Raw genomic sequence first — 23,042 nt, 5'->3', positions numbered from 1 at the left:
AGGCTGTTTAACCTAAATAATCACACGTCTTTGGGAGGAAGCCAGAGCACCCGGAGGAAACCCATGCAGTCACAGGGAGAACGTGTAAATTCCACGCAGACAGCAGCTGAGATCAGGAGCAAACCTGAGTCTCTGGTGTTGTGAGATAGTGGTTCTACCAGCTGCTCCACGGTGCCACACTGTGTGGTACCAGTGCTTGAAACTTTGGAAAGATGACCATGCATGCCAAATGTAATATGACATGCCAGTTGTCTTGGGCTGAGTAGATGGGCTATGAGTTGGGTGCATTCTTTGCTGTCACAACACATGGACATATCACAGAGAGATATTACACCAGTCTTTCGGCTGCCACTTAGACTGTACAGTACCAGGATAGTGCACTATCCGGTCTGATGCAGGGTCTCGACCCGAAACGTCACCTATTTCCTTTCTCCAGAGAAGCTGCCTGACTTCCTGCGTTACTCCAGCTTTTTGTGTCTATCACCAGGATAATGCAATGTTGTTGGAAGACCCATCCCTAAGATATTGTTAAACTGAAACCCCAGCTCACTGTGCAGAAGAATGCAGATTGCAATGCAAAACTGAAGGAGGCCCTTCAGCCCCATGTAATCTCCCAGGAGTGCAGTCCCTTCCATTCTCTGTCCCTGCACGCCTACCACTTATTGTCTTTCGCACATGGCCGTTAACTCTACTTTGATTATTTTGCTACTTACCCTTGGCAATTTGCAGCAGAAAGTGAACCTACCACCAGCACATATTTATTACATGGGGAGGAAAGCAGATCACTCAGGGGAAACCTACCCTCATAGTAAGAACATGCAAACTCCACACAGACAGCATTTCAAATTGCACTCTTTACAAGGAGCAAACAAATGTGAAGATGCGGGGAAGGCTTAATGGGGCAGGCAGTCCAATTCATTCCTCTGGCCCACTAATGAACATCTCCATCTCATGCACAGCCTGCTTTTGGGTCACGATGCTGCCTGGGTTGATTATTTCTAACGTTTGGTTTAGTTTCGTTTAGAGAAACATGCCCTACAACCCATGCCGAGTCCGCGCCGACCAGCGATCCCCGCATGCTAACACTATCGTACACACACTAGGGGCAATATACAAATTTACCAAGCCAATTAGCCTACAAACCTGTATGTCTTTGGAAGGTGGGAGGAAATCTGAGCACCTGGAGAAAACCCACGCAGGTCCTGAGGAGAATGTGCAAACCCTATACAAATAGCACCCATAGTCAGGGTCGAAGCCGGGTCTCTGGTGCTGTAAGGCACCAACTCGACTACTATTTATTTATGACAGTTGTTCAGCATCTTGCATGTTTTACTTTTGTCTAATTGCTTACAATAAGGATATGCTTTATTTCTTGTCGGCGCGGACTCGGTGGGCCGAAGGGCCTGTTTCCACACTGTATCTCTAAATTAAACTAAACATCTCTGCAGTCTTTCCCCGAGGCCCGATATAGAAATACTATGAAAACACATGACCTGAAAATAATTGGGTAAAGTTCACATTCACTGGTTGTTGAGAGTATTTTGTCCGTTTGTACTTCAAGGTCACCTTCCTATTGATTTCTTATGTTCTTTGCTGTTTGCAGATCGTTTTAAATACTGTAAAAGTAATTTATTTTAAATCCCCATTGGTACTTTTGATTTATCAACTAAAAAATGTTGCTGGAAATTACCAATTATGTTCTGCATACCTAGCTACATTGCATGCACAGTCCTTTGCTGTTGTGAAAGATGATTGCAATTATAAATGGCCAAAACAACCTAACAAAAGGCAAGGTATGAACATGTTATCATCATTCCTTGATTATAATGCATATTTTTATTTTTCCTCATTCTAAATTTGGTGAGCTGTTTTTGAATTTACCAGGCAACCGTTAGTAAAATTCAGCTGCAATATGATTATATTTTCACTGTAATCCAGTTTTTGTTGTGGGATTAATCCAAAGACGTATCATTGGTTTCGGTAAAATTGTAAATTGTCCCTAGTGCGTAGGATAGCGTTAGTGTAATGGGGATCACTGGTCGGCGTGGACTCGGGGAGCCGAAGGGCCTCTCTCTGCACTGTTTCTCTAAAGTGAAGTCGAAAGTATTAATGATTGTTTTAGTTTTAAGTAACCACATTTAAAGAGTTGCTTGGAGCAAAATTCAAATCGCAAATACTGGTTTTACACCTGCAAAGATGAGCATTGGGCTTACGAATTTTGTTTTGCATTTTGCTGTTTTTGGTCAACAAAGGTGGTTAGAAAAACAGCTAGCTTCTTACTAAATGCAGGTCTCCTGGTGTTAAATCAAGGTATGGATGAACAGAGCTTGGGGCCCTGTGTACTGGGATGGTGGTACCAGAACGTGTGGCTGGGACTGGTTGACACTGTTCAGTAAGTAGTCCTAGAAGTACTGAGTTGTTCTTTTTCTAGATTTGGGGAATTTGTGAGAATAGGTTACAGTGAAAATTAATGGGAGAATGTTTTTTTTATATGAGAGCCAGCAGAGTCTCCTCGGATATTGAAACAGTCTACATCCAGATGCAGCAAGACCGGATAATATATTGAAGATTTGTAGGTCATTCTTCCCGAGAAAGAAGGCTCACCAATTAATATAATTTGTATAAGATATGTTCTGTAATATAGGAGTAAATGTAAAGTTCTATAGTATCAGCATTCCTTAACTAGCCTGTTATTTTATGAAGCAGGAAAAAAAGTCACTCACCCCTCTAGAGTTACTGAATTTCTGAAGTAAAATAACTTACCCGTCATGTTAACCAATGTTCCCATGGTCACTCTGTCTGTCCATAGTTAGTTTAGTTTAGAGATACAGCGCTGAAACAGGCCCTTCGGCCAACCGAGTGCACAACGAACAGCAATCCTCACACATTAACATTCCCCTACACACACTGGGGACAATTTACATTTATACCAAGCCAAGTAACCTGCAAACCTGTACGTCTGTGGAGTGTGGGAGGAAACTAAAGATCTCGGAAAAAAACCCACGCGGTCACGCGGAGAACGTACAAACTCCAGACGGCTCCCGTAGTCGGGATCGAACCCGGATCTCAGGCGTAGCAAGTGCTGTAAGGCAGCAACTCTACCACTGCGCCACCGTGCCGCACATTAACTGAACACAGTAATGTTTGCTGTGAGATTTGAAACACTGGGATATACCCACAGGCATACACACAATAGTACGTGTGCTTGCAGCCAGCTTGAAATTACCTCTGGGACCATTGTTAATCGCTGCAAAAGCAAATTCTGTTTTCCGGGTAGAATCTGCATTGGGAACCTATTTTCCTGACTTTATTCCGGATTCAGATTTGCACACTGATGCTTCAGTCCTCTTTTGTAGTGGAAACATTTCACTGTTCTAAACCTGCACACTTTTGATGCCCGATCACCCTGAACAGGTTTGCTAGTGTGACACCTGTGGCTTTAAACTAAGTAGTGGGGGGGAGGGGTTAACAAATTGTGAATATGAAGATGAGGTAAAAGGAAATACAGGAGATATTGCAAAAGACTCTCGGAAGAATGGGAACAGAAGTTCTAGAGGGGAAAAGAAATTAAGGGCAGGGCCAATTGTGAACGATGTGAGAGGGGAGGTAAATACAGAAGTTAAAGTGTTGTACTTAAATGCGCGTAGTATAAAAAATAAAGTGGATGAGCTTGAGGCTCAGTTAGTCATGGGCAAGTATGATGTTGTAGGGATCACTGAGACATGGCTACAAGAGGACCAGGGCTGGGAACTGAATATTCAGGGGTACACAACGTATAGAAAAGACAGACAGGTGGGCAGAGGGGGTGGGGTTGCTCTGATGGTAAGGAATGATATTCATTCCCTTGCAAGGGGTGACATAGAATCAGGAGATGTTGAATCAGTATGGATAGAAATGAGAAATTGTAAGGGTAAAAAGACCCTAATGGGAGTTATCTATAGGCCCCCAAACAGTAGCCTCGACATAGGGTGCAAGTTGAATCAGGAGATAAAATTGGCGTGTCAAAAATGTAATGCTACGGTGGTTATGGGAGATTTCAACATGCAGGTAGACTGGGAAAATCAGGTTGGAAATGGACCCCAGGAAAGAGAGTTTGTAGAGTGCCTTCGAGATGGATTCTTAGAACAGCTTGTACTGGAGCCTACCAGGGAGAAGGCAATTCTGGATTTAGTGTTGTGTAATGATCCTGATCTGATAAGGGGACTAGAGGTAAAAGAGCCATTAGGAGGCAGTGATCACAACATGATAAGTTTTACTCTGCAAATGGAAAGGCAGAAGGGAAAATCGGAAGTGTCGGTATTACAGTATAGCAAAGGGGATTACAGAGGCATGAGGCAGGAGCTGGCCAAAATTGATTGGAAGGAGGCCCTAGCAGGGAAGACGGTAGAACAGCAATGGCAGGTATTCCTGGGAATAATGCAGAGGTTGCAGGATCAATTTATTCCAAAGAGGTGGAAAGACTCTAAGGGGAGTAAGAGACACCTGTGGCTGACAAGGGAAGTCAGGGACAGCATAAAAATTAAGGAGAGGAAGTATAACATAGCAAAGAAGAGTGGGAAGACAGAGGATTGGGACTCTTTTAAAGAGCAACAAAAGTTAACTAAAAAGGCAATACGGGGAGAAAAGATGAGGTACGAGGGTAAACTAGCCAATAATATAAAGGAGGATAGCAAAAGTTTTTTTAGGTACGTGAAGAGGAAAAAAATAGTCAAGGCAAATGTGGGTCCCTTGAAGACAGAAGCAGGGGAATTTATTATGGGGAACAAAGAAATGGCAGACGAGTTAAACCGTTACTTTGGATCTGTCTTCACTGAGGAAGATACACACAATCTCCCAAATGTTCTAGGGGCCGGAGAACCTAGGGTGATGGAGGAACTGAAGGAAATCCACATTAGGCAGGAAATGGTTTTGGGTAGACTGATGGGACTGAAGGCTGATAAATCCCCAGGGCCTGATGGTCTGCATCCCAGAGTACTTAAGGAGGTGGCTCTAGAAATAGTGGAAGCATTGGAGATCATTTTTCAATGTTCTATAGATTCAGGATCAGTTCCTGTGGATTGGAGGATAGCAAATGTTATCCCACTTTTTAAGAAAGGAGGGAGAGAGAAAACGGGTAATTATAGACCAGTTAGTCTGACATCAGTGGTGGGGAAGATGCTGGAGTCAATTATAAAAGACGAAATTGCTGAGCATTTGGATAGCAGTAACGGGATCATTCCGAGTCAGCATGGATTTACGAAGGGGAAATCATGCTTGACAAATCTACTGGAATTTTTTGAGGATGTAACTAGGAAAATTGACAAGGGAGAGTCAGTGGATGTGGTGTACCTCGACTTTCAGAAAGCCTTCGACAAGGTCCCACATAGGAGATTAGTGGGCAAAATTAGGGCACATGGTATTGGGGGTAGGGTACTGACATGGATAGAAAATTGGTTGACAGACAGAAAGCAAAGAGTGGGGATAAATGGGTCCCTTTCGGAATGGGAGGCAGTGACCAGTGGGGTACCGCAAGGTTCGGTGCTGGGACCCCAGCTATTTACGATATACATCAATGACTTAGACGAAGGGATTAAAAGTACCATTAGCAAATTTGCAGATGATACTAAGCTGGGGGGTAGTGTGAATTGTGAGGAAGATGCAATAAGGCTGCAGGGTGACTTGGACAGGTTGTGTGAGTGGGCGGATACATGGCAGATGCAGTTTAATGTAGATAAGTGTGAGGTTATTCACTTTGGAAGTAAGAATAGAAAGGCAGATTATTATCTGAATGGTGTCAAGTTAGGAGGAGGGGGAGTTCAACGAGATCTGGGTGTCCTAGTGCATCAGTCAATGAAAGGAAGCATGCAGGTACAGCAGGCAGTGAAGAAAGCCAATGGAATGTTGGCCTTCGTAACAAGAGGAGTTGAGTATAGGAGCAAAGAGGTCCTTCTACAGTTGTACCGGGCCCTGGTGTGACCGCACCTGGAGTACTGTGTGCAATTTTGGTCTCCAAATTTGAGGAAGGATATTCTTGCTATGGAGGGCGTGCAGCGTAGGTTCACTAGGTTAATTCCCGGAATGGCGGGACTGTCGTATGTTGAAAGGCTGGAGCGATTGGGCTTGCATACACTGGAATTTAGAAGGATGAGGGGGGATCTTATTGAAACATATAAGATAATTAGGGGATTGGACACATTAGAGGCAGGAAACATGTTCCCAATGTTGGGGGAGTCCAGAACAAGGGGCCACAGTTTTAGAATAAGGGGTAGGCCATTTAGAACGGAGATGAGGAAGAACTTTTTCAGTCAGAGAGTGGTGAAGGTGTGGAATTCTCTGCCTCAGAAGGCAGTGGAGGCCAGTTCGTTGGATGCTTTCAAGAGAGAGCTGGATAGAGCTCTTAAGGATAGCGGAGTGAGGGGGTATGGGGAGAAGGCAGGAACGGGGTACTGATTGAGAGTGATCAGCCATGATCGCATTGAATGGCGGTGCTGGCTCGAAGGGCTGAATGGCCTACTCCTGCACCTATTGTCTATTGTCTATTGTCTATTGTCCCATCAGTTTTCCCTTTCAGGGCAACACCACTCAGAACTCCTGCTATTATCCCAATGACCCATTAAACTCGATTTTACACACTTGTCAAAATTCCTTTGCAATTTTGGAAGTTATCTACATCAAAGTGAGTATTGCACCTGGGGTGGTGGGAATTAATGGGTATTAATTCCAAAATGTGGAAATTACTGGTATTATCGACAGTATAAACATTTAGATAGACTGTTTATTTTATTTTTCTTTGCAAATGCTGTCTGACCTGCTGGATATTTCTCCCATATTCTTTTATTTCATATTTGGGGCTCTGTATCTCGTGGTCCCAATGGAATTTTATGTTTCTCACTTCACTGTCCACATTAGCGCCCTTATAATTACACTTCATCCAGGCAGGTCAGTTACTGTTAACAAATCATCGCCACCATTTGCATTGTTCGATCTCTCTTGTAAGGCAAGCACCCTTTTACTTTCTCCATTCCAACTTAAAGGTGCTTCCCCCCCTACACCCACAATGGAGAGGATGTGGAGAGGATGCTTCCACCAGTGAGAGAGTCTAGGACTAGAGGTCACAGCCTCAGAATTAAAAGACGTTCCTTTCGGAAGGAGATGAGGAGGAATTTATTTTGTCAGAGGGTGGTGAATCTGTGGAATTCATTGCCATAGAAGGCTGTGGAGGTCAAGCCACTGGATATTATTAAGGCAGAGATTGATAGATTCTTGATTAGTACGGGTGTCAAGGGTTATGGGGAGAAGGCAGGAGAATAGGGTTGGGAGGGAGAGATAGATCAACCATGATTGAATGGCGGAGTAGACTTGATGGGACGAATGGTCTAATTCTGCTCCTATCACTTATGATCCCCACTTTCCCCAGTTCTGATGAAAGGTTAGCTGTCCTTTGTTCTCCATTAGCCATACTTGATAATTTCCAGTATTTGGTATTTATTTTCAGACTTCTATATTTTTATTGTTTTTCTAGAAAAAACAATAATGTTGCATTTACGAGTATTTATCTTGCAGATCCTTGGCATTTTTAATTGGATAATTAACTGGTGAAATATCAAACTCTATTGATGCTGTTACTTGAAATCATCCAACTGGCCACTTTGCAAATGAGTAGGAAGTTGGATTGAAGGAATAATTGCCATTAGTAATATTGATGGATTAACGCTGGACGAGTTTAGGAAACTTGTGATGCAGGAAAAATGGCAACTCTTCCTGACTGCATTATCAATGGAGAGCCCAACAGTTCAAAAGAAAGTTCTGAAATCCTGGAGGATATTGGATGAAAGATTCGAAGGTACTCACGAAAGAACTAAAGTGTTGCAAATGCCGGCACCAATTAACATCGCAAGGTAGTGCTGTCAATAATTCTTCTCGTTGTAAATTCAGATTGATGTCATTCCAGACACCAACGGGGGCAGAACTGTAAGGGAATTAGAAAACTGCGATGGTCAAATTGGTAACGTTCCTTTGATGCAGATTAAATAACATTATCAAGTGCTTCCAACTGCAGACGTCTGAAGTGTTTTGACATGTTGCCCAGCACCAGCAAGATTCTGAGAGGCCTGGTGAGGGTGGAGGGAGAAATCATGAAGTTCTCTTGAGCAATAGATTTTGTCCGCTTCCATCATTTCATTGTAAGCTGTCACCTTATCCACATTGCAAAGGACAAATTGCACTGGTGCCTAACTCAAAAGTAAGCTTTGGCTTCTGCCTACACCTTTATTTTTTTCGGTCAGAAAATATGTGTGATTATATTGTTTTATTTTTTGATACAATGTTTTTTGCACTATTCACAACTGTATGGTCAATCTGTTGTGTTGTATTGACTGGGAAGATAGATAGATAGATAGATAGATAGATAGATAGATAGATAGATAGATAGATAGATAGATAGATAGATAGATAGATAGATAGATAGATAGATAGATAGATAGATAGATAGATAGATAGATAGATAGATAGATAGATAGATAGATAGATAGATAGATAAACAAATAGATAAACTAATAGATAAATAAATAGATAAATAAATAGATAAATAAATAAATAAATAAATAAGTAGATTAATAGATAAATAAATAAATAAATAAATAGATAAATAAATAGACAGACAGATAAATAAATAGATAGATAAATAAATAGATAAATAGATTGATAGATAAATAAATAAATAAGTAGATAAACAAGTAGATAAATAAATAAATAAATAAATAGATGAATAAATAGATGAATAAATAGATAGATAGATAGATAGATAGATAGATAGATAGATAGATAGATAGATAGATAGATAGATAGATAGATAGATAGATAGATAGATTAGATAGTACCGTTCGTCGAATTAGCACTGAAAAGTTTCATGATCATATTAGGCAGAAAGAGGAATGTGTTGCTGCCAGTCAACATGCCCGAACCCAAGTGTAAAGCCAGCAGTAAACCCTTGGCCACTGAACTTGTTTCCATCTCTGGGTTGAAGGAGATAAAGCTGCTTCCATCCACAACCGCTGGGTTAGCTCTCCTTTGTTCTCCATTGGCCATACTTGATCAGTTTGATCTCCATTGTTCAGTGTGATCAGTATGATCTCCAGATGTTCTCCATTGGCCATACTTGATCAGGTGTTGCAGCGGTAGAGTTGCTGCCATACTGCGCCAGAGACCCGACTTCGATCCTGACTACGGGTGCTGTCTGCACGTAGGTTGCCCGTTCTCCCCTTGACCTGCGTGGATTTCCTCCCACACTCCAAATACGTGCAGGTTTGGAGGCTGATTGACTTGGTAACATTTTAAATTGTCCCTTGGTAACATTTTACCAAGTTGTTCCTAGTCAACACTATCCTATCCACAGTTTGGGATGGTGTTGATATGAGGGTATCGCTGGTCGGCACAGACTTGGTGGGCCGAAAGGCCTGTTTCCGCGCTGTATCTCTGAACTAAACTAAACTAAATGGCCAAGAGGACGTGATGAAGGATACTTGTGGGGTGAGAGTACTATGTCAAGACATGGAGTGACTGCTGCCTGTTCCTACCAATGGCCCGCACAGAATCAGCTCCGAACTGTACACCAGCCCTCTGCCTACCCACCAATTGCCGATCCTCATGGGTAGCCTCTTCACACTAAGCCCTGGGGTGTCCCATTACCAGGCAATACCAACACTTGACGAGGATTAGTACCAGGTTCCCCGCACCAAACCTTGCAGCTTGCAGCAGTGGGGAGGACAGGAGAACGTGCCAGGTTACCAGCGTTGTGGTGCACAGCCCCAACAGATACCATCAGCAAAGAACCTTGATGTGTGTGCACCTGCCAATAGTGCTTAAACAAATCTGCCTCAGAAGGCAGTGGAGGCCAATTCTCTGAATGCATTCAAGAGAGAGCTAGATAGAGCTCTTAAGGATAGCGGAGTCAGGGGGTATGGGGAGAAGGCAGGAACGGGGTACTGATTGAGAATAATCAGCCATGATCACATTGAATGGTGGTGCTGGCTCGAAGGGCCGAATGGCCTCCTCCTGCACCTATTGTCTATTGTCTAAATCAGCGCCCTATGACGTAGCATCCAGTGGGATATCAGTTCAGTCGTTTGTAATCTCTCCAACCTTGGGCTTTGTGGTAGCAACCCTTTCATCAAGGTGACGGACTCTGAATTCATGAGGCAAAGGTCTGACAGACGGTCAGAATGTTAATCCCAGGATGCTAATGTCAAAGACCAAAAGGCAGAGCTTTAAAGTCAGAAGCAATTTTTAAAGGAGACTAGACCAAACATCGTCCATCCGTCCCCCTCCCCTTCCCTCCCCTCTCCACCCCTTCCCCCCCCCTCCCTCCCCCCGTCCCCTCCCCCCCTCCCCTTCCCTCCCCTCTCCACCCCTTCCCCCCCCCCTCCCTCCCCCCGTCCCCTCCCCCCCTCCCCTCCCTCGACCCACCCTCTGTAGTTCAGGAACAAACAAACAAACAAATGAGAGTTTTAGTATATAGATTTAGGGTGGCCCAGTGGTGCAGCTGATGGAGCCACTGCCTCACGGCTCCAGACAGCCGGCCTCGCTCCTGACCGTTGGTGCTCTCTGTGTGTGCTGGTTGCACGTCCTCCCTGTGACCACGTGCGTTTCCTCCGGCTGCCCCGGAATCCTCCCACATGCCAAAGATGTGTGGGTTTGTAGGTTAATTGGCCTCTGTAAATTGCCCCTAGTGTGTCGAGAGTGGGTGAGAAGGTGGGATAGCGTCGGACCTGCGTGAACGGAATGGACTTGGTGGGCCGAAGGGCCTGTTTCCACGCTGTATCTCTCAGAGATGTGCAGGGCGAGTTTGATACACAGAAGTATTTATTCACAAAATGCTGGAGTAACTCAGCAGGTCAGGCAGCATCTCAGGAGAGAAGGAATGGACGACGTCTCAACCCGAAACGTCGCCCATTCCTTCTCTCCCGAGATGCTGCCTGACCTGCTGAGTTACTCCAGCATTTTGTGAATAAATACCTTCGATTTGTACCAGCATCTGCAGTTATTTTCTTGATACACAGTGATCGATGGGTGCCTGGAACACACTGCCAGGGTTGGTGGTGGAAGCAGACACGATCGTGGCATCTAAGAGACTTTTAGATAAGCGCGTGAATGTGCAGGAAATGGAGGGATATCGATCACCTAGAGGCAGAGGAATTTATTTCAACTTGGCATCAAGTTCGGCACAGCCATTGGAGGCTGAAAGGCCCGCTTCTGCATTCTTCTGTTTTACCTCCTATAAGTGTAAAGTAATGTTACCGACAACTGTTCTTTGGGTTATATAGCAGCAGTTCAATTTGCCAGTTTTAGTTCTTTGCCTTCTTCAAAGACAAGCAGGAACTCTGGTCAGCAATGTTTCTGCAACTAACACTCTCAAAAACAGATTTAATTGTATTTATCTCCCAATTGCTTTGAGGATATTTTTATGAGCAAAATGGTTGCCCACCGAACTATAGTCATGGAACCACAAGTGCAGAATCCATTCAGGCCTCCCCAGTTGTCTGGGTAGACAATAGACAATAGGTGCAGGAGGAGGCCATTCGGCCCTTCGAGCCAGCACCACCATTCAATGTGATCATGGCTGATCATTCTCAATCAGTACCCCGTTCCTGCCTTCTCCCCATACCCCCTGACTCTGCTATCCTTAAGAGCTCTGTCTAGCTCTCTCTTGAATGCATTCAGAGAATTGGCCTCCACTGCCTTCTGAGGTTCGATCCTGACTACGGGTGCTGTCTATACAGAGTTTGCACGTTCTCCCTGTGACCGTGTGGGTTTTCCACGGGTGCTCCAGTTTTCTTCCACACTCCAAAGATGTGCAAGTTTATAGCTTCATTGGCTTTGGTAAGATTGTAAATGGTCCCTAGTGTGCAGGATAGTCCTGGTGTATGGAGTGATTGCTGGTGGGCATGGACTCGGTGGGCTGAAGGGCCTGTTTCCTCACTGCATCTCTAAAGTCTAAAATATAAAGAGTGACACCATCATTCTCAATCAGTACCCCTGATTACTGAAGGTAGTAACTTCTTAAATGGAGTTTTTGTACTTTTATCCAATTTCACTGTTTTTCCATATATCTATCTTGTTTTTTTTCCCAATTACCCTTCCAATTGTATTACATTTATTGGCTCAGTTGTTGTTTGTACAAATGCCTACCATAATAGCTGAGTACATGCAAGATATTGTCACAGCTAGCACCTTGTTTGCAATGACAATCCAATTCGTAAGGGTGGGAATAGATGTGAAATATTTGCCTCCTTGGAGCGTTTCATAAATTTGAAAACATATTATGTCCCTTGTTCCCTTGGAAAAATAAAGACCATTTCTCAAGCCTATCTTTTCATTGGGACCGCAGCATTTCTTCCACTCTCATTAATCTTTTTCTCTCTCTGGGTGCTCAAGAACTCTAACTGTGACCCAATTAATGTCTTGTACAAATTCATCATCACTTTTGTGCTTTTACAGCCAGCGTCTCATTTGCATATTTATGGTCTTTTCCATCTTCAATTATCCAGGTAGGTTTATGCTGCTCATAAAATGTGCCGTTGCATTTCCCTGCTTCTGCCAGCTCGCATTCCGCCAAGCTCGCTGGGTTCCTTTCTGATGCGTGATTTATGTTGCCTTGTAATTTAACGACATTGCACCACCTGTCCCAGCACACGCTCTTGATATTCTCACTAGCTGAAATAATCCTATTGATTGGAAATAGAGAGATAGTGAATGGCTTCTTGGTTGAATATGATGGAAGTTCAGTTTCCATTCAGTTTAGTTTATTGTCACGTGTACCAAGGTGCAGTGAAAAGCTTTTGTTGCCTGCGAGCCAGTCAGCAGAAAGACTACATAAGGTCATAAGGAATAGGAGTAGAATTGGACCATTCGGCCCATCAAGTCTACTCCGCCATTCAATCATTGCTGGTCTACCTCCTAACCCCATTCGCCTGCCTTCTCCCCTTAACCTCTGACACCCGTACTAATCAAGAAACCTGATTACAATCGAAGGGAAGTGTTCAAGCAAGTTCTCCTAAAGACTTTGCTGTGAAGTTAATATTTATTAATGTGCATTGGGCCCAATTGCGTCATTTTCAGATGTGACATAAAACGTGCAAATGTAGGATAGTAAGAGATTTGAAGAAGATTTGAACAAGGGAGATAGGTGGCAGATGTACATTAGTGCTGAGAAATGAAGAGTGTTGCATTTTGGAAAGTAGAATGTGGAGGGACAATATAAACCAAAGTGCATAATACTAAATAGGGCACAAGTACAGAGATGCAGGCCAAGAAAATGGATAGTTAATTGAAATGAGAATGGCAGGGAAAATTGGCAAAGTAGTTCAAAAGACACATGGATTTTATATAAACATAGCACAAAAAGTAAGGAAATTTGTGTTTGGTAGATTATTTCTTTGTTGTAACAATGCTTCTTGGCAATAAATCTTATACCGTTGGAAAGCCTGTTTATTTCCCTTTTAAATGGTGCCACATTTGTAAGGAACATGCATTTGTGGGATGAGCAGCAGAGCTGAGTGGGTTGCGCCCATGAAAAATCTGCCAAATCTCTGCCAATGCCAAACAGCTTATTCTGCCATTGACTCTTGTTCGGTTGTTTGGTGGATTGGATGATTGAAGTCTGAAGAAACAAGACATATTGGCAATTTAACAATTTATTCATTGAATAAACAGGAGCCTCAGTAGCGTGTGGAAGAACCATACACAGCCACAACAGCCTGGCACCTCCTCCTCATGCTGGTCACCAGCCTGGTCACACATTGTTGTGGGATGGCATCCCATTCTTCAACCAGCATTTGTCGCAAGTCAGCCAACGTGGTTGTGTTGGCCACTCTGGCACGAACAGCATGCCCAAGCTGATCCCACAAGTGTTCAATGGGGTTGAGGTCAGGACTGCTGGCAGGCCATTCCATCCTCTCCACTCCCAAATTCTGGAGGTAGTCTCTGAGAAACCCTGCTCTGTGGGGGTGAGCATTGTCATCTTGGAGGATAGAGTTCGGTCCCAGACTGTGGAGATATGGGATTGCCACTGGTTGCAGAATCTCATCTCGATATCTGTCTGCATTGAGATTGCCTCCAATGATGACAAGCCTTGTTTTTCCAGTGAGGGAGATGCCACCCCACACCATCACACTGCCTCCACCAAAAGATGTTACTCTATCGGTGCAGCAATCAGCATAGCGTTCTCCGCGTCTTCTCCACACTTTGACCCTATGATCCAACTGCCGTAGGCAGAATCTGGACTCATCGCTGAACATAACGTTCCTCCACATGTTCAGGTTCCAGTGCACGTGTTGCCGACACCAGCGCAAATGGGCCTGACGGTGAAGGGCAGTCATCGCAGGCCTCCTGGCAGCCCTATTTGACCGGAGATTGGCTGCGTGCAGTCTGTTCCGAATTGTTTGGGCAGAGAGCCGTCGGCCATATCGTCCTGCAAACCTTGACTGCAAATCTGTAGAAGACAGCCTACGGTTCCTAAGTGCTGACAGGGTGAGGAAACGGTCTTCTTCGGGTGTCGTCTTCTTGGGACGCCCACTTCGCGGCCTGTCTCTGACATCCCCCGTTATATGGAACTTGGCCTTCACTTTGGAGATGGTACTAGGGCTCACTCCAAATAATGCTGCAACTTGGTTTTGCGGAACACCAGCTTGAAGTTGCCCTATCGCACGAGCCCTATCCAGATCAGTCAAACGTGGCATGCCGATTCTTGGAGAAGACACCTACTGACCACTGTAGCAGGGCCCATGCTCACAGATGCTGCCAATCAGGTGCCAATCAGGCACCTGATTGTCAGCACCTGGGGGTACCAGAAGCTCAAAACAAGAGTCAATAGCAACAGCAGAATAAGCTGTTTGGCATTGGCAGAGAAGATTTGGCAAATTTTTCATGGGCGCAACCCATATACTCAGCTCTGCTGCTCATCCCACAAATGCATGTTCCTTACAAATGTGGCACCATTTAAAAGGGAAATAAACAGGCTTTCCAACGGTATAAGATTTATTGCCAAGAAGCATTGTTACAACAAAGAAATAATCTACCAAACACAAATTTCCTTACTTTTTGTGCTATGTTTATATATATATATATATATATATATATATATATATATATATGCATACACACACATGCCCTAAATGGACATCCCCCCCCCCCCCCTACATCAAAAATCTTCTAACCCACCTCTCTAACTCCAGGTCCCTCAGGTCGGCCGACTTGGGGCTACTCACTATCCCGCGGTCTAGGCTTAAGCTTTTGCGGTTGCAGCTCCTAGACTGTTGAACAGCATCCCTCTCCCCATCAGAACTGCCCCCTCCATCGACTCCTTTAAGTCCAGGCTCAAAACCTATTTCTACTCCCTAGCGTTTGAGGCTGATTGAGGAGGCGCTGTGAACTGTTTTGTATGTGCTGTTATGTTTGTGTGCTACTGTATGTTTCATTTTTTCCTTAGTACCTAATCAGATGTACAGCACTTTGGTCAACGTGGGTTGTTTTTAAATGTGCTATACAAATAAAATTGACTTGACTTGACTTGACTTGACACATAGTGGCAAAGTATATAGGAGCAAGGAAGTATATAGGAGCTGACGTGTACCCTTGTTAGGGCTAACTATGCAGTCAACTGTTAAAGGTACGTATCAAAATACCAAATGGGACCTTTGGGTTGTTTTGTGCATTTAGTGCATTCATGATGGACATGACGGATTGCTCCGAGTGATGTGTAGCGGGTAGTCATCAATCCCTCCCATGATATGGGTGCTTTGAATCCTTCTTGCAGCCTGTCCTCGTAAAATGACTTGGTCCAAGATGTGCCATTGTTTTTGAATACTGGTGTTGCCGCGTTGTTTCAACTGAAGACATTCTTGCCATAGAGGGAGTACAGAGAAGGTTCACCAGATTGATTCCTGTGATGGCAGGACTTTCATATGAAGAAAGACTGGATAGACTCGGCTTGTACTCGCTGGAATTTAGAAGATTGAGAGGGGATCTTATAGAAACTTACAAAATTCTTAAGGGGTTGGACAGGCTAGATGCAGGAAGATTGTTCCCGATGTTGGGGAAGTCCAGAACAAGGGGTCACAGTTTAAGGATAAGGGGGAAGTCTTTTAGGACCGAGATGAGAACGTTTTTTTTCACACAGAGTGGTGAATCTGTGGAATTCTCTGCCACAGAAGGTAGTTGAGGCCAGTTCATTGGCTACATTTAAGAGGGAGTTAGATGTGGCCCTTGTGGTTAAAGGGATCAGGGGGTATGGAGAGAAGGCAGGTACGGGATACTGAGTTGGATGATCAGCCATGATCATATTGAATGGCGCTGCAGGCTCGAAGGGCCGAATGGCCTACTCCTGCACCTATTTTCTATGTTTGTATGTTTCTATAAAGACTGCATTCACATTAGCGTTTAAGAAACTTTGGGATAGAATACCATTAAAACTGTTCTCGATTGTGCCTTCCTTCCCAATGGTGCTAGGCATATATATTTTTTAAAAGACACATAGTGCTGGAGTAACTCAGCAAGTCAGGCAGCGTCTCTGGAGAACAAGGGTAGGTGACATTTCAGGTCGGGACCCTTCTTCAGACTGATTGGGAGGGGGATGCCTGGCAGCTAATAAGTTGATACAAGGGGGGTGCAGAGGGGGGGAGGGGGTTAAAAGGCAGATTGTTAGACAAAGCACAGAGATGATAAATCAGAAAGGGGCATGAGATAAACAGATTGAAGAGTTCTGAATTGTGAAGCCGGCAGAAGGAATGTAGCTGGAAGGATGCTGGCGGTCTCGGGTTTATTCTGGTAGCTCAGCAGGGGAGTTGAAGAGGCAGCGGGTGGCGGTCTCTGGGTGTCCTGGCAGCTCAGTCTTTGCTTCTATATGTGAGGCAGGAAGAGGCAGTGGCATCTCAGGTCTGCACCCGTCTACGCTAGTCTTGGCTTCAACAGATGCGCTGGCTGTCTGGGGCTTCTGAATTTTGGTTTTCGCCATTTGCAAATTCTGGATTATTGATGGAGCCCAAAAGCTGGTTTTCACCGTGGCATTCGTGAGGAAAAAGTGCACTACTACGATCATCTGAAAATCTTCAGTCTTCTCCATCGACTGAGATATTACCCCGATTATTTAAATGGCTTAATTTTGTTTTGTTAAAATCCATGATTAGAATTTGGAACTTTTGCATAGAACCAATGCACAAGACTCTTGTGGCACTGTGGTGGTAGAACTGCTGCTTCACAGAGCTAGAGTCCCAGGTTCGATCCTAACCTCGGGTGCTGTCTGTGTGGAGTTTGCACTTTCTCCCAGTGACCGCATGGCTTTCCTTCGGGTGCTCCGACTTCTTGTCACTTCTCTGTGATGTGTGAGGATGTGGGTTTTCTTTTAGAGGTGCGGGGCGAAAACAGGATCTTCATCCCATCCAGTCCGTGCCGACCAGCGATCACCCCGTACACTGACACTACCTTACACACTCGGGACAGTTTACAATGTTCTACCAAAGCCAATTAACCTAACAAATCTGTACATCTTTGGAGTGTGGGAGGAAACCGAAGCACCCGGAGAAAACCCATGCGGTCACAAGGAGAACGTACAAACTTCATGCAGACAGCACCCGTAGTCAGGATTGAACCCGGGTCTATGGCGCAGTGAGGCAGCAAATCTACCACTGCGTCATTGTGTTCATTGTTTTTTGTACATTGCTCCTGGTGTGTCGGGAGTGGAAGAGAAAGAGGCATAACGTAGCAGTGACCACTTGTTGGCATGGAAGGTATCACAAAATGCTGGAGTAACTCAGCGGGTCAGGCAGCATCTCTGGAGAGAAGGAATGGGTGACGTTTCGGGTCGAAACGTCACCCATTCCTTCTCTCCAGAGATGCTGCCTGACCCGCTGAATCACTCCAGCATTTTGTGATACCTTCGATTTGTACCAGCATCTGCAGTTATTTTCCTGCACCATTTGTTGGCATGGATTCAGTAGGCCGTAGAGCCTGTTTCCCTGCTGTATCTCTCCACAAAATCCAAATCCTCTGACTGCATGGAATATAGAAATAGTTGAAAATCCACATCAAATCCGCAATTATGTGGAAAAGAGAAAGGACAGGTTAACATCCCTGGTAGAATCAATTCACACAAAACCAGGTTAACTTGCCTTTTTTCCTTCGCTCTCTCTAACGATCTACGCAACTACATTTCCGACTTTTTGCACAGTTCTTTGCAGCCTTTTTCCTTCTGTTTGGCTGTCTCGAATGTCTGGGAACTAATTGGGCATTAGGTCCTCCAGCGCACAGTAAATGAGAGGCCTTCACCCTTTATAAAGTACATAGAATTAAAAGAGGAAATGTTGTTTTTGAAGACGGTATCAAATATTCATGAAGAAAGCCTCTAGTACTCTGGCATGAGCCAACCAATCGGATGCCAAGAAGGCTTCATGCTGTTCTGTCCTCCATTACCTGCAAGCAAGTTAAATAAACAGGAAACATGAGGAATAAGCAGCATTATTTGTACTTTAGCTTGGAGTTTCATACAATAGAACAGCAATTAAAATACCGATCTGCGACATGATATAAATGGGATTAAGGGATTATAACATGCTTTGATACAAGAAAAGGCACAGGGTTAGCATTGGTGGTCCTATTTAGTATTCAGTCACAGTGTACATGCAACTGGGACAACGTTTGTGTTGGAGGCTGCCTTGTGAAATCTTTTGTTCCGACTTTTGCTTAGATCTAACTTCTGCCAGTTTTCGTTCAGATTCTCTCAATATGAATCAGACCGAAAGTGAACCCCTTATTTATAGATGTATGTATGTACAGACAGACAGACAGACAGACAGACAGACAGACAGACAGACAGACAGACAGACAGACAGACAGACAGACAGACAGACAGACAGACAGACAGACAGACAGACAGGCAGGCAGACAGACAGACAGACAGACAGACAGATGTGACAAATTGGATGTATCAGTTTGGTGCAGTAAAAGACAATCTTCTGAAGGAGAAAGAACGATGCTGAGATTGAACGAAAGGAGGTTTCAATCTGCTTTCCAACATAGGAACACTTGCTGGTACCCAAGAAGATGGGGAGGGGCTGTTCCCTAGGGCTGTTCACCACTTGGTATAACCGGACAAGCTAACATAGTTTTATGTAGAGTAAATTCAATTTGACCAGTTTGTTGTTCTTTGAAGAAGTACCTCTGTGCTTTGGACCAAGAGGAGAGGGTGGATGTACTGTGCATAGACGTACAGAAGTTATTTGATAGTTCAGTCCAGTTTCGTTTATGGTCACGTGTACCGAGGTACAGTGAAAAGCTTTTGTTGCGTGCTAACCAGCCAACGGAAAGACAATACATGATTACCACCGAGCCATTCACATTGTGCAGATACACGATAAGGGAAAAGGGTTATGCGGGTTGGCAGGTTCATTGGCCATTGTGAATTGCCCCGAGTGTGATGCTCAGTGGCAGAATCAGAGAGGAGAAAATAAAAATATGAGATTCATGTAGAAATAGTGCAAATGGGTGGTTCATAGTTGGAGTGGACTCAGTAGATCGAAGAGGCTGTTTCCGTGCTAGATGTCTCAATGACTCTATTGGGACAGATTAAATGAAAAAGCAAAGATCTGGCAAATGTAGCAGAGTGTGGGAACATGTGAAACTGCTCATTTTGGGCGGGAAAGTACAGCACTTTGGCTAAATGGTGGGAGCGTGCTCAGCTCTGAGATGCAGAGGGAGTTCTTGTAAGCGATTCAACAAAGCTGAAAGCAGGCACAGGAAAGCGATGGCAAATTATGTCTTCTGCTGTGCGTTATAGTGGGAGAAATTGGATCAGTAAATTTGTCGTGAGTCATATGCAGTCAAACATTTGTGCCAATCTACATCCTCACTTTGTTCATTCCTTTTGCAGGAAAGTGAAAGTTCTCTATGGTGGAACGGACCTGTTTGACTATGAAGTGAGACGAACCTTTAAGAATGACATGTTTCTGGCTTTTATTAGCAGTGGATGTATAGTAGTCCTGGTGTATGTTCTCACCTCATTTTCAGGTTAGTGGTCACTCCCAATTTACACCATTGATACTTTTTCCTTGCGGTGTGCATTGTTATTATTCCCCTGTGTTTTATGTAATAAGTAACACTACAAGTGATTCATTGCTGCTGCTGGAGAGAGAACAGGATGATCTCAGCTCGAATTTTGCCCAGTTCCCTTTGCAAGTAAAACATTGTGGGACATTGCCCTGTCCAGGTGACGTGACACATGGCAGGGCATCAAAATCTGTATTTATCCAATTCCAGCCTCTTGGACACACAGATTTTGTCACTGCATCATTTTTATTTTGCTTTCTTTCACCCTCATCTGCTTCAAGAGTTTAAAATCGAGGCACTTTAATATGTGCAAGAGGACACAAAGTGTTGGAGTAACTCAGCAGGTCAGGCAGTATCTTTGGAGAACATGGATAGGTGACATTTTAGGTCGCAACCCTTCTTCAGAAACGTTGCCTGTCCATGTTCTCCAGCGAATATGCCTGACCTGCTGCGTTACTCCAGTACTTTGAAGTTATTTATTCTCAAAATGCTGGAGTAACTCAGCAGGTCAGGCAGCATCTCAGGAGAGAAGGAATGGGTGACGTTTCGGGTCGAGACCTTTCTCCAGTACTTTGAGTCCTTTTGTGTATTAACCGGTAAGGAGGTCCTACTGCAGTTGTACAGGGCCCTGGTGAGACCGCACCTGAAGTATTGTGTGCAATTCTGGTCTCCTAATTTGAGGAAGGACATTATTGCTATTGAGGGAGTGCAGCGTAAGTTATATAACCATATAACCATATAACAACTACAGCATGGAAACAGGCCTGTCCGGCCCTACCAGTCCACGCCGACCATTCTCCCTGACCTAGTCTCATCTACCTGCACTCAGACCATAACCCTCTAATCCCCTCCTATCCATATACCTATCCAATTTACTCTTAAATAATAAAATCGAGCCAGCCTCCACCACTTCCACCGGAAGCCCATTCCATACAGCCACCACCCTCTGAGTAAAGAAGTTCCCCCTCATGTTACCCCTAAACCTTTGTCCCTCAATTCTGAAGCTATGTCCCCTTGTTGGAATCTTCCCCACTCTCAAAGGGAAAAGCCTACCCACGTCAACTCTGTCCGTCCCTCTCAAAATTTAAAAAACCTCTATCAAGTCCCCCCTCAACCTTCTACGCTCATAAGAATAAAGACCCAACCTGTTCAACCTCTCTCTGTAGCCTAAGTGCTGAAACCCAGGCAACATTCTAGTAAATCTCCTCTGTACCCTCTCCATTTTGTCGACATCCTTCCTATAATTTGGCGACCAGAACTGCACACCATACTCCAGATTCGGCCTCACCAATGCCCTGTACAATTTTAACATTACATCCCAACTTCTATACTCGATGCTCTGATTTATAAAGGCAAGCATACCAAACGCCTTCTTCACCACCCTATCCACATGAGATTCCACCTTCAGGGAACAATGCACAGTTATTCCCAGATCCCTCTGTTCCACTGCATTCCTCAATTCCCTACCATTTACCCTGTACGTCCTATTTTGATTTGTCCTACCAAAATGCAGCACCTCACACTTATCAGCATTAAACTCCATCTGCCATCTTTCAGCCCACCCTTCCAAAAGGCCCAAGTCTCTCTGTAGACTTTGAAAATCTACCTCACTATCAACTACACCACCTATCTTAGTATCATCTGCATATTTACTAATCCAATTTGCCACACCATCATCCAGATCATTAATGTAAATGACAAACAACAGTGGACCCAACACAGATCCTTGGGGTACTCCACTAGACACTGGCCTCCAACCTGACATACAATTATCAACCGTTACCCTCTGGTATCTCCCATTCAGCCATTGTTGAATCCATCTTGCAACCTCACTATTAATACCCAACGATTTAACCTTCTTAATCAACCTTCCATGTGGAACCTTGTCAAATGCCTTACTGAAGTCCATATAGACAACATCCACAGCCTTGCCCTTATCAATTTCCCTGGTAACCTCTTCAAAAAATTCAAGAAGATTAGTCAAACATGACCTTCCAGGCACAAATCCATGTTGACTGTTTCTAATCAGGCCTTGTTTGTCCAAATAATTATATATATTGTCCCTAAGTATCTTTTCCATTAATTTTCCCACCACAGACGTCAAACTAATAGGTCTATAATTGCTAGGTTTACTTTTAGAACCTTTTTTAAACAAAGGCACCACATGCGCAATGCGCCAATCTTCCGGTTCACCTGGTTAATTCACAGGATGGCAGGAATGACGTATGATGAAAGAATGGGTCGACTGGACTTGTATCCGCTGGAATTTAGAAGGATGAGAGGGGATCTTATAGAAACATATAAGAGAAATTGGGTCAGTAAATTTGTTGTGAGTCATATGCAGTCAAACATTTGAGGATTGGACAGGGTAGATGCAGGAAAAATGTTCCCAATATTGAGGGAGTCCAGAACCAGGGGTCACAGTTTAAGAATAAGGGGTAGGCCATTTAGGACTGTGAAGAGGAAAAACCTTTTCACCCAGAGAGTTGTGAATCTGTGGAATTCTCTCCCCCAGAAGGCAGTGGAGGCCAATTCACTGGATGTTTTCAAGAGAGAGTTAGATTTAGCTCTTAGGGCTAAGGAAATCAGGGGACATGGGGAAAAAGCCAGATCGGGGTACTGATTTTGGATGATCAGCCATGAACATATTGAATGGCGGTGCTGGCTCGAAGGGCTGAATGGCTTACTCCTGCACCTGTTTTCTATGTAATAGGAGGCAAGCACATTTGTCAACTCTTGTCCCTGCCCATGGATTTGACTGGCCTGGGTTTACCTCCCGATATCAATTGGAAATTACAAGAGAGATTAATTTGGGGCAGTTGAATAATTCATAGGATAAATTAATAAAGTCTAATTCCAATGCAGCCAGGCAAGTGAATCCACCTTTTGCAGATTAACCTTTGTATGAAAGCCATTTATACTGTAGCTCATTTGGGTGCACTGCCTGCAAGCATGGGGTTGACTTATCA

General features: G+C 44.1%; 1 protein-coding gene across 6 annotated transcripts in view; it reads left to right on the top strand.

Moving 5' to 3' along the window:
* Positions 1-23,042, top strand: part of disp3 (dispatched RND transporter family member 3) — a 374,656-nt gene that overhangs the window by 234,868 nt on the left and 116,746 nt on the right. For all 6 annotated transcript variants that reach the window (XM_078425714.1, XM_078425713.1, XM_078425711.1 and 3 more), the window contains one exon: positions 19,898-20,034. In XM_078425714.1, coding sequence (XP_078281840.1) covers positions 19,898-20,034 — 137 coding nt within the window. The remainder of the gene's footprint in view (positions 1-19,897; positions 20,035-23,042) is intronic.

Source organism: Rhinoraja longicauda, chromosome 30, assembly GCF_053455715.1.
Source record: "Rhinoraja longicauda isolate Sanriku21f chromosome 30, sRhiLon1.1, whole genome shotgun sequence".
Taxonomy (NCBI): domain Eukaryota; kingdom Metazoa; phylum Chordata; class Chondrichthyes; order Rajiformes; family Arhynchobatidae; genus Rhinoraja; species Rhinoraja longicauda.
This window is presented reverse-complemented; position numbering and strand designations above follow the sequence as displayed.